The 13,787-nt window shown below is 37.1% G+C and overlaps 1 protein-coding gene across 1 annotated transcript; it reads left to right on the top strand.

The window, feature by feature from the left end:
* The first annotated feature begins 245 nt into the window (after positions 1-245).
* LOC147558707 (receptor-like protein EIX2) lies at positions 246-2,947 on the top strand. The gene is made up of 3 exons (XM_086659074.1): positions 246-327; positions 693-1,280; positions 1,353-2,947. Exons 1-3 carry the CDS (start codon positions 246-248, stop codon positions 2,945-2,947), a joined length of 2,265 nt encoding a protein of 754 aa, XP_086515200.1.
* Positions 2,948-13,787: the final 10,840 nt, after the last annotated feature.

Raw genomic sequence — 13,787 nt, 5'->3', positions numbered from 1 at the left:
AAACACAGTTAATTTCTTTCCAAACTTAGTAATGAAGTCGAGATCTATTTCTCTAATGTTGTTTTTTGGCGCATTTTTCTTGTTCAAACCAAATTACAACAAATTCAGTTTTTGTTTTGCTTGTGAGGAAAGGGAGAGACAAGCTCTGCTAACTTTCAAAGCAGATTTAAAATATCCAAATAATATTCCATATTTGGATGAAAATGGAAATATTTATTATGAGAAGAATAAATTATCTACTTGGGATGGTGAAGAATGTTGCAATTGGACTGGAGTGTTTTGCAATCCGAAAACGGGAAATGTTGTTGAACTTCATCTTCAACACTTATCACTAGGTGGTAAATTAAATCCTTCTCTGCTTGAATTAAAACATTTATATCATTTGAACTTAAGTTTGAATGTCTTTGAGGATACCCAGATACCTTCTTTCTTTGGCTCCTTCCATAATTTGAGACATCTCGATCTACACGGAGCAGGTTTTGGTGGAAAAATTCCTCAAGAAATTGGGAACTTATCCAATCTTCATTTTCTTGATATTAGTACCTACCATGGTAGTAAGACTAGTAACTACTATTATAGTAACCTCTACCAGCTAGATGTTAGTGATCTTCAGTGGCTCTCTCATCTTTCTTCTCTCCAACATCTTGACATGAGTCATGTGAATCTCAGCAAGGTAAGTCATAAGTGGCTACATGTGATTAACATGCTCCCATCTTTAGTCGAGTTACGTCTTTCTTCATGTCATCTACATTCATCCATAGTACCAACTCTTACACACATAAACTTTACATCTCTTTCAATTCTCGATCTTCGTGATAACAAAATGAATTCTTCATTATTACCTGCATGGTTATATAATCTTACTAGACTTGAAGAACTTGATCTAAGTTCCAATAATTTCTACGGAAAGATTTCAAAAGATATTGGTTATCTGACTTCCATCAAGAACCTTGATTTAAGCTATAATTTTGAGCTTGAGGGGGAGATACCAAATACCTTAGGAGATCTATGCAACCTGCATGAATTAAACTTGCAAACGAACAAACTTTCTGGAGATATATCTGGATTTTTATTAAATTCATCTGGATGTATAAGCAGTAGTTTGAAGTATTTGAGATTAGGATCTAACTACCTTTCTGGCTCTTTGCCTGAGCAATTGGGGAAATTACAGAATCTCGAATTCCTCTCTCTCACAAATAACTCCTTTTCTGGTCCAATTCCCTCGTCGTTAGGAAAATTATCATTATTAAGGGATTTAAAACTTCAAAGAAATGGATTTAATGGATCATTGCCGGAAACAATAGGGCATCTCTCAAGCTTAGAAAGCTTTATAGTCACTGATAATGACTTACAGGGCGTTGTAACTGAAGTTCACTTCGCCAATCTCCTAAGATTAAAAGAGTTAGAAATTAATTCAGTTTATTTGAAGTTGAGCTCTGCTTGGATACCTCCTTTTCAACTCGAACAACTATCATTTAGAAATTGTCACATAGGATCTCGATTTCCCCAATGGTTACAAACTCAAAAAAATTTAACATATATTGATTTATCCAACACAAAAATTTCAGGCACAGTTCCTACTTGGTTTTGGGGCATGTCTTCTGGAATGGAGTATTTGAATCTAGCCCACAATCGACTAACTGGAGAGTTGCCAAAGTTCTTCAATTCAAGTTTTGACTTAAGTGTTAACTTGAGTTACAACCATTTTAACGGCCCACTACCTCGGGTATCTAGTGTTTCAATACTAGATCTTTCTCACAACTCCTTATTGGGTCCTATTTCCTCATTCCGATGTCATCCAGAGTTTGGCGAAATTGATATACTACAAATTCTTGATCTCTCAAACAATGCCTTGTTTGGAGAGATTCCAGAATGTTGGTTTCACTCATCATCTTTGTCATTGCTAAAGTTGAAAAGTAATAATTTAATAGGAAAAATTCCAAGCTCTATTGGTTCTTTAGTTCAATTACAATCCTTACATTTGGATAATAATTCTTTATACGGTGAAGTACCTCAGTCATTGCGAAATTGTACCAACTTGATAGTGATTGATCTTGGCGAGAATAAATTCAGTGGAAGCATATCAACATGGCTGGGAGCAGACTTTGCAAGGCTTATACTTCTTAGATTGCGTGGTGGTATTCCACAAGCACTTTGTGACCTCACTTCACTACGAATACTGGATATCGCTCATAATAACTTATCAGGATCAATTCCAAGATGTTTCAGCAATTTAAGTGCCATGACTTTTAAGCAAGAACCGATGGACCATTTTAGCATCTCCATTAATGGAGACGACCACGAAACCGCTACACTGGTGACAAAAGGAATACAATATGAGTATAGTAACACTCTTAGACTTGTTACAATGTTGGACCTTTCCACGAACAACTTAACCGGGGAGATTCCACAAGATCTAACAACACTTCATGAGTTGCGATTTTTGAACTTATCTGAGAATAATTTTACAGGAAAGATTCCAAACAATATAGGAAAGATGAGCACATTGGAATCTCTTGATTTCTCAAGCAACAAACTTTCGAGTGTAATTCCTCAAAGCATTACAGATTTGGACTCTCTGAATTACTTGAACTTGTCATATAATAACTTGTCAGGGAAAATTCCTTCTAGTACCCAATTACAAAGCTTTACTGAACTGAGTTTTGTTGGCAACCCTGAACTTTGTGGTATTCCACTCAAGAACTGCAATGACGACGAACAAGTTCAACCACCCGGATATGGTGAAGGAAAACAAGATCCTGATGATGATGGTGAGGAGGATGATTTGCTTGAGATGAAGTGGTTTTATATTAGTGCAGGACTGGGATTTGTAACAGGTTTTTGGGGTTTCTGTGGGGTGTTATTATGGAAGCAATCTTGGAGACATGCTTATTTTGGGTTCATTACTTCTATGACACAAAAGTTCTTTAAGTTTCGCACATGGTAGTTTGGAAATATGTATCGAGATGGTAATTGGTAAGAACGATCGAATAACAGACCAATCTTAATTAGAATTAGACTTTCGTTCTTCAGGTTGTCATAGTTTTCTTTTTTTTTTGTGTAATTTCATTAGTTGTGGTATGATGACTTGTTTGTAATCGGCTCATTACGCCAACTGAAATATTATAAGTTAGCATGTGTCAACATTTATTCATAAGATGCCCCCAAAAAGAAACTCAATATTTAAGTTTCTGGCCTTTTGACGACCTCAATTTCCACTCACTATTACAAACAAAATTACCCACCTAGAAAATGACTCTTATGTAATTCTTAAGTTTTTGGAGTGTTGCATTTCAGATGTCTTTTAAATCTAATTGTGCCATATAGAAAAGAGACGCTCAATTGAGACTCGACACATGGGACAATTAGAGCTTTTTCTAGTTTCGCAGCGGAGATGCTCTAAAACTTAAGTTTTTGGAGTGTTGCATTTCAGGTGTGTTTTATATTGAAGATTTCAATTGTGTCATATAGGAAAGAGACTCTCAATTGAGGCTCGACACATGAGACAATTAGAGTTTTTTCTAGTTTCGCACTAGAGATGTCTAAAACTTCAATTATTTATCCATCCATACCCGATGTTCATAATTGACAAGTTCTTTTATCAACTATATCTCTCTGCCTCACGTAAATTTTTAGAGAAATAACATTTTATACATTAATATATTAAAACCAATAAACGGGTCAACCACCCAATTGGGCCACATCTAACCAGAGTAAACCTACTCGGTCGAGGTCTTGACTAGATGATAGCTCTCACTGAAAGAAAAATAGTCCAACCACCAACAAATACTCAACATTGATTTTGGGTTCATTACCTGTGAATTTGATACCCATTTTTGTGTTTAATTTCTCTATCTTCCTGGTTCTCTTGACTGTAGTATTTGCCAAGGACCAAGGTTTACATGTTCTATACTTCTTTGTGTATAAACTTAATACTTCTATGCTCAAACAACTTCCTAAACTTAAGCCACAATGGCTCGATCTCCTCAACTGAAGCGTTAGATGTCCAATGACAATCGTTCTTCGCTCTTTTGAATGCTCGGACTCATCTTCACTTCCATCTGCAAAAACTTATGATGATGTGTTTGGTAAATTTGTGGTGGGACTATTCTTGGTTAATAGATTACTTTCCCCAATTTGGGTGGGACTATTCTCGCAGAACCTAGCTATTTTTTGTTTTGAGTGATTGTTCGACATTCACCTTCTTCACTTGTTTGACACAAAAAACTCTCCAGTACTCCTAGCTCCCTCCCTCGCTTCGCATTAACAGTATAGACGACAAGTTAGGACGGAACTCTCTCTCCCTCTCCTCGTTTCCATATCACTTTTCTGTTCCGTCTGTCCCTCAGATGACCCCTCAGTCCTCGTAACATAGGAGAGATAAGAGTAAAGAGAAATATTCATAGAGTGGGTGGCATTGCTCTGCCAAAGCTTAGGGTATATTAGGAGATGCAAAAAACAAAATCTTACAAAAAGATAAAACTACATTGTATTTGGGGGCACCATGGATAAAATATCATACATTATATGTTATATAAAAAAAGAAAAATGATAGAGAACAAGAAAATCCAGACATACTCTAGGCATACATCTTATGTGGCTTGTTGTGATTGTTAGGTTAATCCCACATTGGTTGGGGAAGGGGCATTAGATGTGTTAATAAGCGTGGAAGAAGCCTTACCTCTTGAGCTAGCTTTTGGGGTAAGACAGGCCCTAGACCACCCAACACTGGTATCAGAGCCCAGGTAATAACAAGTCTCAACCTTATGATATTTTCTCCATCTAAACTAATCATTCGATTAGTATTCACTTATGAAGAGGGACCATTGAAAATCACGGTACAAAACCGATGAAGATAGATGAAGAAGACTGGAAGGTATTAGATCGTAAGGTTGTTGGATTTATTCGACAATGGGTAGAACCCAGTGTTTTTCATCATGTATCGACGGAGACTTCCGCTTATAGTCTATGGAGGAAATTAGAAGAATTGTATGATCAGAAGACAGCTGCCAAAAAGGCTTACTTGTTCAGAAAGCTAGGAAAATTACAATATAAAGAAGGAACCTCAATTGCTCAACACTTGAATGAGATGAAAAGTCTAGTAAACCAGCTTTCTGCAATGAAGTTAGTTTTGGATGATGAGTTGCAGGCCTTACTTCTTCTAAATTCTTTACCAGATAATTGGGAGACATTGGTGGTGTCTCTTAGCAATTCTGCTCCTGATGGCATAATGCGTATGAATCACGTAACAGGTAGTTTGTTAAATGAAGAAACAAGAAGGAAATCATCGTCAGACGAGTCTCATTCAGAGGCACTTGTTACAGAAAGACGGGCGAGAGGTAAAAGTAGAAAACCTCATAACCGTGATAAGTCAAGGGGGAGATCAAAACCAAAGAAAGAAGTTAGATGTTTTGGTTGTGGAAAAATGGGTCATTACAAGAGTGATTGCAAGAAAACAAAGAAGGAAAATAAAAAGGATGATGAAAAACAAGATAATGTTGCGGCAGTTGCCTCAAGTGATGACATTATCTTACTCTCAGGTTGTGGAGACACTTGCTTAAGTATGGCTGAGTCAGAACCAGAAACGACATGGTTGGTTGACTCAGGTGCTTCGTATCATGCTATTCCATGTAAGGATTTCTTTAACTCTTACAGAACTGGTGACCTTGGCAAAGTCAGGATGGGAAACTTAGGTTTCTCAAAAATCGTAGGAATTGGAGAAGTGAAAATTGAGACGAGCACAGGGAGTACATTGATTCTTAAGAATGTGAGGCATATACCAGATCTTCGATATAACCTAATCTCTACCGGAGTATTAGATGATGAAGGGTACCACAGTCACTTTGGTGATGGAAAGTGGAAGCTCACAAAAGGGTCAATGGTGATAGCAAGAGGGAAGAAGTGTTGTACTTTATACAGAACTCAAGTAAAACTGTGTAAAGGAGAATTGAATGCAGTTGAAAAAGATTCTTCCACTGATCTTTGGCATAGAAGACTCGGGCACATGAGCGAGAAAGGACTTCAAATCCTTGCTAAACGACAAGACTTACCGAACGTAAAAGGTATAAATTTAAACACTTGTTCTCATTGTTTAGTAGGAAAGCAACATAGAGTATCCTTTCAAAGGAATACATCTGAAAGAAAATCCAGTGTTTTGGAGCTTGTTTATTCTGACGTTTGTGGACCTTTAAAGGTCAAAACACTTGGTGGTGCTTTGTATTTCGTTACTTTTATAGATGATGCTTCCAGGAAAGTTTGGGCTTATGCCATAAAGACCAAAGATCAGGTACTTGTAGTTTTCAAGAATTTCCACAACATGGTAGAACGGGAGACAGGAAAATCATTGAAGTGCATTCGCACTGACAATGGAGGAGAATACATCGGGTCGTTTGAAGAGTATTGCAAAACCCATGGTATTCGACATGAACAGACAGTTCCCAAAACTCCACAACAAAATGGTGTAGCAGAACGCATGAACCGCACGATTGTGGAGAGGATCAGATGTATGCTCTCAGAAGCAAAGCTGCCTAAAAGCTTCTGGGGTGAAGCAATGCGTACTGCATGTTATCTGATTAATTTATCACCTTCAGCACCATTAGATGGAGATGTAGCTGAGAGAGTGTGGGCTGGGAAAGAAGTCAGTTATGAACACTTAAGGGTGTTTGGTTGCAGGGCTTTTGTGCATATACCTAAAGATCAAAGAGCAAAGCTTGATGATAAAGCCAAGCAATGCATCTTTTTAGGGTATGCAGATGAGAAGTTCGGATACAGGTTATGGGATCCAGTCGATAAGAAGATTATTAGAAGTAGAGATGTGGTCTTTCTTGAAAATCAAACTATTGAGGACTTTGGGAAAGTTGAGAAGCATGAGAATCATAGTAATGATCTCATTGATCTAGATCCACATATCTCTTCTAAGGTTATGCATGATAATGCAGGTGAAGAACAAAATCATGAAGATGAAGCTCATGAAGATGTTCCCATGGGTGATGATGTTGAGCAGGAAATGGAAGTTCAACATGAACCACCAGCTGAATTGAGAAGATCGACTAGAGATAGAGCACCATCTACCAAGTATCCTCCACACGAGTATGTGATGGTTACAGATAGTGGAGAACCACAGTGTTATGAAGAAGCCATAGATGATGAACACAAGAAGGAGTGGTTGAAAGCTATGCAAGATGAGATTGAATCATTGCATAAGAACAACACTTTTAAGTTGGTTGAAAAACCTAAGAATAAGAAAATTCTTAAAAATAAGTGGGTTTTCAAAATCAAAACCAAAGAAAGAAATTCACAACCACGGTATAAGGCACGCCTAGTGGTGAAAGGATTTGGGCAGAAGAAGGGTATTGATTTTGATGAGATTTTCTCTCCGGTGGTGAAGATGTCCTCGATACGGTTAGTATTGGGATTGGCTGCAAGTATGAACCTAGAAATTGAACAACTAGATGTCAAGACCGCTTTCCTTCATGGTGACTTGGAGGAAGATGTGTATATGGAACAACCAACAGGGTTTGAAGTTAAAGGTAAGGAACACTTGGTTTGTAAGTTAGAGAAGAGTTTATATGGACTGAAACAAGCACCAAGACAGTGGTACAAAAAGTTTGAATCATTCATGAAGGATCAAGGGTATCACAAGACGGCTTCCGATCATTGTGTTTTCGTTCATAAATTTCCTGATGGAGATTTGATTATACTTCTGCTTTATGTTGATGATATGTTGATTGTTGGTCAGGATGTTAATAAAATTAGCAGGTTAAAGAAGGAACTAAACAAGTATTTCGATATGAAAGACTTGGGTCCAGCAAAACAAATTCTTGGCATGCATATCTCTCGTGATAGAAAAGCTGGAAAACTTTGGCTATCACAAGAAAGATACATTGAGAAGGTTCTAGAAAGGTTCAATATGGACAAGACAAAACCAGTGAGTTGTCCATTAGCCAGTCACTTCAAGTTGTCTCGTGATCAGTGTCCATCAACTAGAAGTGAGAAAAAAGAAATGGAGAAAATTCCTTATGCTTCAGCTGTAGGAAGTTTGATGTATGCAATGGTGTGTACAAGACCGGACATTGCATTTGCAGTTGGAGTAGTAAGCAGATTTCTTGCTAATCCAGGCAAAGAGCATTGGTTAGCAGTGAAGTGGATTCTGAAGTATCTTAGAGGTACGTATAAAGCTCGTATATGTTTTGGTAATGATAAGCCAATATTAGTCGGTTACACAGATGCAGACATGGCAGGAGATGTAGACTCTAAAAGGTCCACATCAGGCTACTTATTTACATTTTCAGGGGGAGCAGTGTCATGGCAATCTAAATTACAAAAGTGTGTAGCTTTATCTACTACAAAGGCAGAATATATTGCCATTACAGAATGTTGCAAGGAGATGTTATGGATGAAGAGACTGTTAGAAGAACTTGGTATAAAACAGGATAATTATGTTATTCATTGCGACAGTCAAAGTGCCATCCACCTCAGTAAGAATTCTAGTTTCCATTCAAAGTCCAAACATATAAATGTGAGATACCAGTGGATCCAAGATGTTCTTGAAGAAAAGGTGTTTAAGATCGAGAAAATCCATACTGACGACAATGGTTCAGATATGATGACAAAACCATTACCCAAAGGCAAACATGAGCTATGTAGCAGTGTTGCAGGTTTGGGGATGGTAGGTCCCTCTTCATAAGTCGGGAGGGGGGTTTGTTGGGGTCCCTCCTTATAATTAAAGGACTCCTAGTTGGAATAGGATTTCCCTTATTCCTTGTTTGGGGAAAAAATAGAAGTTTCTATTTTTTCAAGCCTAAAAAGGAATTCCTATTTCTATTGGTAAACCTCCTTATTTATTATTATAAATAGGGAATGAAAGGGAAGAGATTATACACAACAACTTCCAGAACAAAGAGAAGTCAGAGAAAGAGAGATTTCTGAAGTGGTTCTTTCAAGAGAGATTGAAAGAGCAGAATATTGGTTTGAAGAAAAGAATATTATTAATCTTGTGAAGCAATTTAGTTTGTGGTTATCTTCTTCAACCTTTAGTAATCTAGGATTTGTTCAAATCCTGAGGAGTAAGAGATTTTATTTCTTTGTTTCTTTGTTCAGTTTATCCACCATAGGTTTGGTGAAGAGTTGTCCAAGAGTGTTTCTACACATCTTGAAGAATTGTGTAACCCATTATTTAATTATAGTGGAAGATTTCTGGACTAGGTCCCGTGGTTTTTTACCTTCTAGTTTGGAGGGGTTTTTTGCCACGTTAAATAATCTTGGTGTCTCTACTTTTACTTTCGCATCGTTTATCTTCATATTACTAAACAAGTTAATTAGGTTATTTTTCCTAACAAGTGGTACCAGAGCTAAGGTTGGATTTATCGTTCAGAAATATGGAAGGGAAACAGTAGTGCACTTTACACATGATTCAAGCGAATTCGTGAATAAGAGTTGAATGCAGTTGGAATGTGAGTGATCAACGGATTCAAGATGTATTGAAGAAAAAAGTGTTGGATATCAAGAAATTCCATATAGAAGACAATACTTCAGATATGATGGCAAAAAGATTGTTCAACGGGAAGCATGAGCTACATAGTGGTATTGTTGGCTTTGGAATGGTGGGTCCTTTTCATAAGTCGGGAGGGGGAGTTTGTTGGCCTAAAAAGGAATCCTATTTCTAGTAGAATACCTCCTTATTTATCATTATAAATAGGGAATGAAAGGGAAGAAATTATTCATACTTTCAGGTTAGAGAGTATCCCCCAGTTGGGAGCTCCCAGTTGGGAGAGTTAGTAGAGAATCCTCTCAGATATATCTTCTCAGGTTAGAGAGAGATAAGAGAGATGACACAACAACTTCCAGAACAAAGAGAAGTCAGAGAAAAAGAGATTTCTGAAGTGGTTCTTTCAAGAGAGATTGAAAGAGCAGAATATTGGTTTGAAGAAAAGAAGATTATTAATCTTGTGAAGCAATTTAGTTTGTGGTTATCTTCTTCAACCTTTAGTAATCTAGGATTTGTTCAAATCCTGAGGAGTAAAAGATTTTATTTCTTTGTTTCTTTGTTCAGTTTATCCACCATAGGTTTGGTGAAGAGTTGTCCAAGAGTGTTTCTACACATCTTGAAGAATTGTGTAACCCATTATTTAATTATAGTGGAAGATTTCTGGACTAGGTCCCGTGGTTTTTTACCTTCTAGTTTGGAGGGGTTTTTTGCCACGTTAGATAATCTTGGTGTCTCTACTTTTACTTTCGCATCGTTTATCTTCATATTACTGAACAAGTTAATTAGGTTATTTTTCCTAACAGTGATTCGAATCACAAAAAGCCACATAAGATGTATGCCTAGAGTATGTCTGGATTTTCTTGTTCTCTATTATTAAGTTCAATGAACAAACTTTGGCATAGTATTAAAAGTTCAATGGAACAAACTATTACATGACCTGTACAAATAGTTTCAACATGTGATCAGGGGCGGCCCAGGCCCAAAGCAGCTGCTTTGGGCCTCACCTTAAGGAAGGGCCCCCAAAATCCAATTTATTAAGGCACCTCCATGTATAAAAAAATAAAAAACAAAATCTGACTCACTCCATGTATATCAAGATCGAGCCATGGAGTTCCTTCAAAGACTCCATGATCTCTTTGCTGCTATCCGAAGTCAAATACTTCTTATGGATCCCTTCCCGTCTGTTCTTAAAATTCACAGTATGGTTAAGCAGGAAGAAATCCAACAAAATCTGACTCACTCGGATATCGTCACCACCGACGGCGCTACCCTAGCTGCCGGACAATCATCGGGAGGATGCTTTGATAGATCCGATCGACAAGATCGTCAACGCCCGAAACGGGTTCGGGCTTATTGTGAAAACAGTCACCAATATGGACACGTGAAGGATACATGCTACAAATTGCATGGGTATCCTCCACGTACCCGACAGACCCAGCTCGCTGGCTCGGTTATGACAGGGTCGGTCTCTGACCCGTCGCAAAAGGGGGCGCCTTCAGGCACCACGATGACTCAAGACCAATACCATCACTTGGTTCGGTTATTTGAGAGTAACAAACCCACTACAGGCACCCTCCATCTAGGCGCTACCGATCCCCTCGTCAACTTTACAAGTATGCCTCCATACACCCTCCATGGATTATCGATTCCGGCGCCGCAAAAAACATATGCGCCTCCTTCTCCTCCTTTTCGTCTTATACAAAGGCACCACCACATTATTACGTCCATTTACCGGCGGTTCACGTTCACAAGTTATTCATATTGGTTCTGTTCCATTTACTAAATATTTTCATCTTCATAATGTCTTACACATACCGACTTTTAAGTTTAATCTTATTTCGGTTTCTAAAACCACTAAATCTCTTGATTGTGGTGTTTATTTTAATAAATCATCTTGTGTCTTTCAGGACCCGACAACGACAAGGACGATTGGACTTGGTGATCTTCATGATGGCTTCTATTATTTAGGCACGGAACCTAGGATTTTTTCATCTTTTCTTCCTAGTAGTTCTAGTAATTTTAATTTATGGCATTGGCGACTTGGCCACCCGTCTTTAGAACGTTTGTCTTTTATTTCTTCTAAGAATCCATGTATTAAGAGTGGATTAATAAATAAAGTTTCGTGTGATATATGTCCTCTCTCTAAACAACCACGTCTTTCTTTTCCTTCTAGTTCATCTAAATCATCTCGTATTTTTGAATTAATACACGCCAATATATGGGGACCATTCAATATACCATCGACATCCGGTTGTCGCTACTTTCTAACCTTAGTAAAAGGAGAATAGTATACAAGAAACTTGAAGAAGAAGACATAGATCTAGTATGAATATTGTGTTTAAGGTAAGAACTAACTTCAATATCTAGTTCAAGAACAATCTAGAGAGAGAAAGTAAAAGGAAAATAGTATACAAGAAACTTGAAGAAGAAGACATAGATCTAGTATAAATATTGTGTTTAAGGTAAGAACTAACTTCAATATCTAGTTTAATATTGTGACAAAACTTTTTGTCTCTTGTTTTATGAGATTGTGTAGATCTAAAGAAACTTTATTATATGAAAGTATGTTGATGTGAATCTTTTGAGCTTATTTCAGTGTGTTGAAGTATTTATACCTCTAATCTCCAACAAATGGTATCAGAGTCATATTAGTTTATCAATTCAAGCTTTTTCAACATTTTTGAGATCTAGGGTTTGTGAAATTTTTGGGGATCTTTTAAGAAAATGTCAAATATGATACAACCTCTAATACCTAGGTTAACTAAAGAGAACTATGAACATTGGTGTATTCAAATGAGTGTATTATTGGGATCTCAAGATTTGTGGGATATTGTTCAAAATGGTTATGTAGAACCAACTCAAGAAGAAGAGAGTTTTATGAATGATCTACAAAAGTGTGTTCTTAAAGACTCAAGAAAAATGGATAAAAAAGCCTTATTTCTTATCTATCAGGGAATTGATGGTCCTACATTTGAAGAAGTGTTCGAAGCAAAATCATCGAAAGAGGCTTGGAATATTCTCAAGAATTCATTTAGAGGAGTTGATAAAGTGGTAAAGGTTCGTCTCCAAATTTTGCGTGGTGAATTTGAAAGGTTGAGTATGAATGAAGGAGAACTTGTCTCCGATTATGTTTCAAGAGTATTGTCTAATGTTAACGAAATAAAAAGGTGTGGCGAAAAATGTGATGATGTTCGGGTGATGGAGAAGATTTTACGGTCTTTGACACCTAAATTTGATAATGTAGTTATTGTCGTTGAAGAATCAAAAGATTTGGAATCCATGACGGTAGATGAATTGATGGGAACATTGCAAATCCATGAACAAAGGGTGAATAGAAATGTCACAACCTCTTCAAATTGTTCGGTTGATCAAGTACTTCAATTTAGAAGAAAAACAATATACACCCCAAAAAGAAAGAGACTATGAGAGTTATGGTAGAGGTTATGATAATCGTAGAAGAGGCTTCGGAAACCAAAGAGGAAGAAATTTTTTTAATAGAGGAAGAGCAAATGAACCAAGAGGAAGAGGTAGAAGAAACTTTACTAGACCTTATAATAGCCAAGGTAGAGACAAAAGGGATATTGAATGCTATAATTGTCAGAATGAAGTTAAGGAAGAATCAAACCTTGTTGAAGATGAAGTAGAAATTAATGTTGATCCTACATTGTTATTTTCTTGTGATGGTCTTGACGAATCACAAACAAACACTTGGTATTTCGACACCGGTACAAGTAATCATATTTGTGGAAAAAGAGAATTGTTTGTTGAGGTGAATGAAAGTGTGAAAGGGTGTGTAAAGTTCGGTGACTCCTCAAAGATACGGGTGCTAGGGAAAAGTAATATCCTCATTCAACTAAAAAATGGAAAACATAACTATATTTCCGATGTTTATTATGTTCCCGCAATGAAAAATAATATTTTGAGTTTGGGACAACTTTTAGAAAAAGATTATGATATATGATTGAAGGATCTTCATCTCACATTAAGAGATAGAAGTGGAACTCTAATTGCTAACGTAAAGATGGCAAAAATAGATTATTTCCCTTGAACATTCAACATGGTGATGCAAAATGCTTAAACTCTATTGTGAAAGATGAATCTTGGTTGTTGCACTTGAGACTTGGGCATCTAAACTTTGATGAGATGAAGACCTTGGCAAGCAAGAATATGGTAAGGGGTTTATCATGTATTGATCACCCAAACAAAGTGTGTGAAGGGTGTATCTTTGGCAAGCATCATCGCACAAGTTTTTCTAAAGAAGGGAGGTGGAGAGCATCTAATATATTGGAGCTCGTGCATA

This window comes from Eschscholzia californica, unplaced genomic scaffold, assembly GCF_041429995.1.
Source record: "Eschscholzia californica isolate CP2 unplaced genomic scaffold, dmEscCali1.0.p SCAF_2, whole genome shotgun sequence".
In the NCBI taxonomy this organism is placed as follows: Eukaryota; Viridiplantae; Streptophyta; class Magnoliopsida; order Ranunculales; family Papaveraceae; genus Eschscholzia; species Eschscholzia californica.
This window is presented reverse-complemented; position numbering and strand designations above follow the sequence as displayed.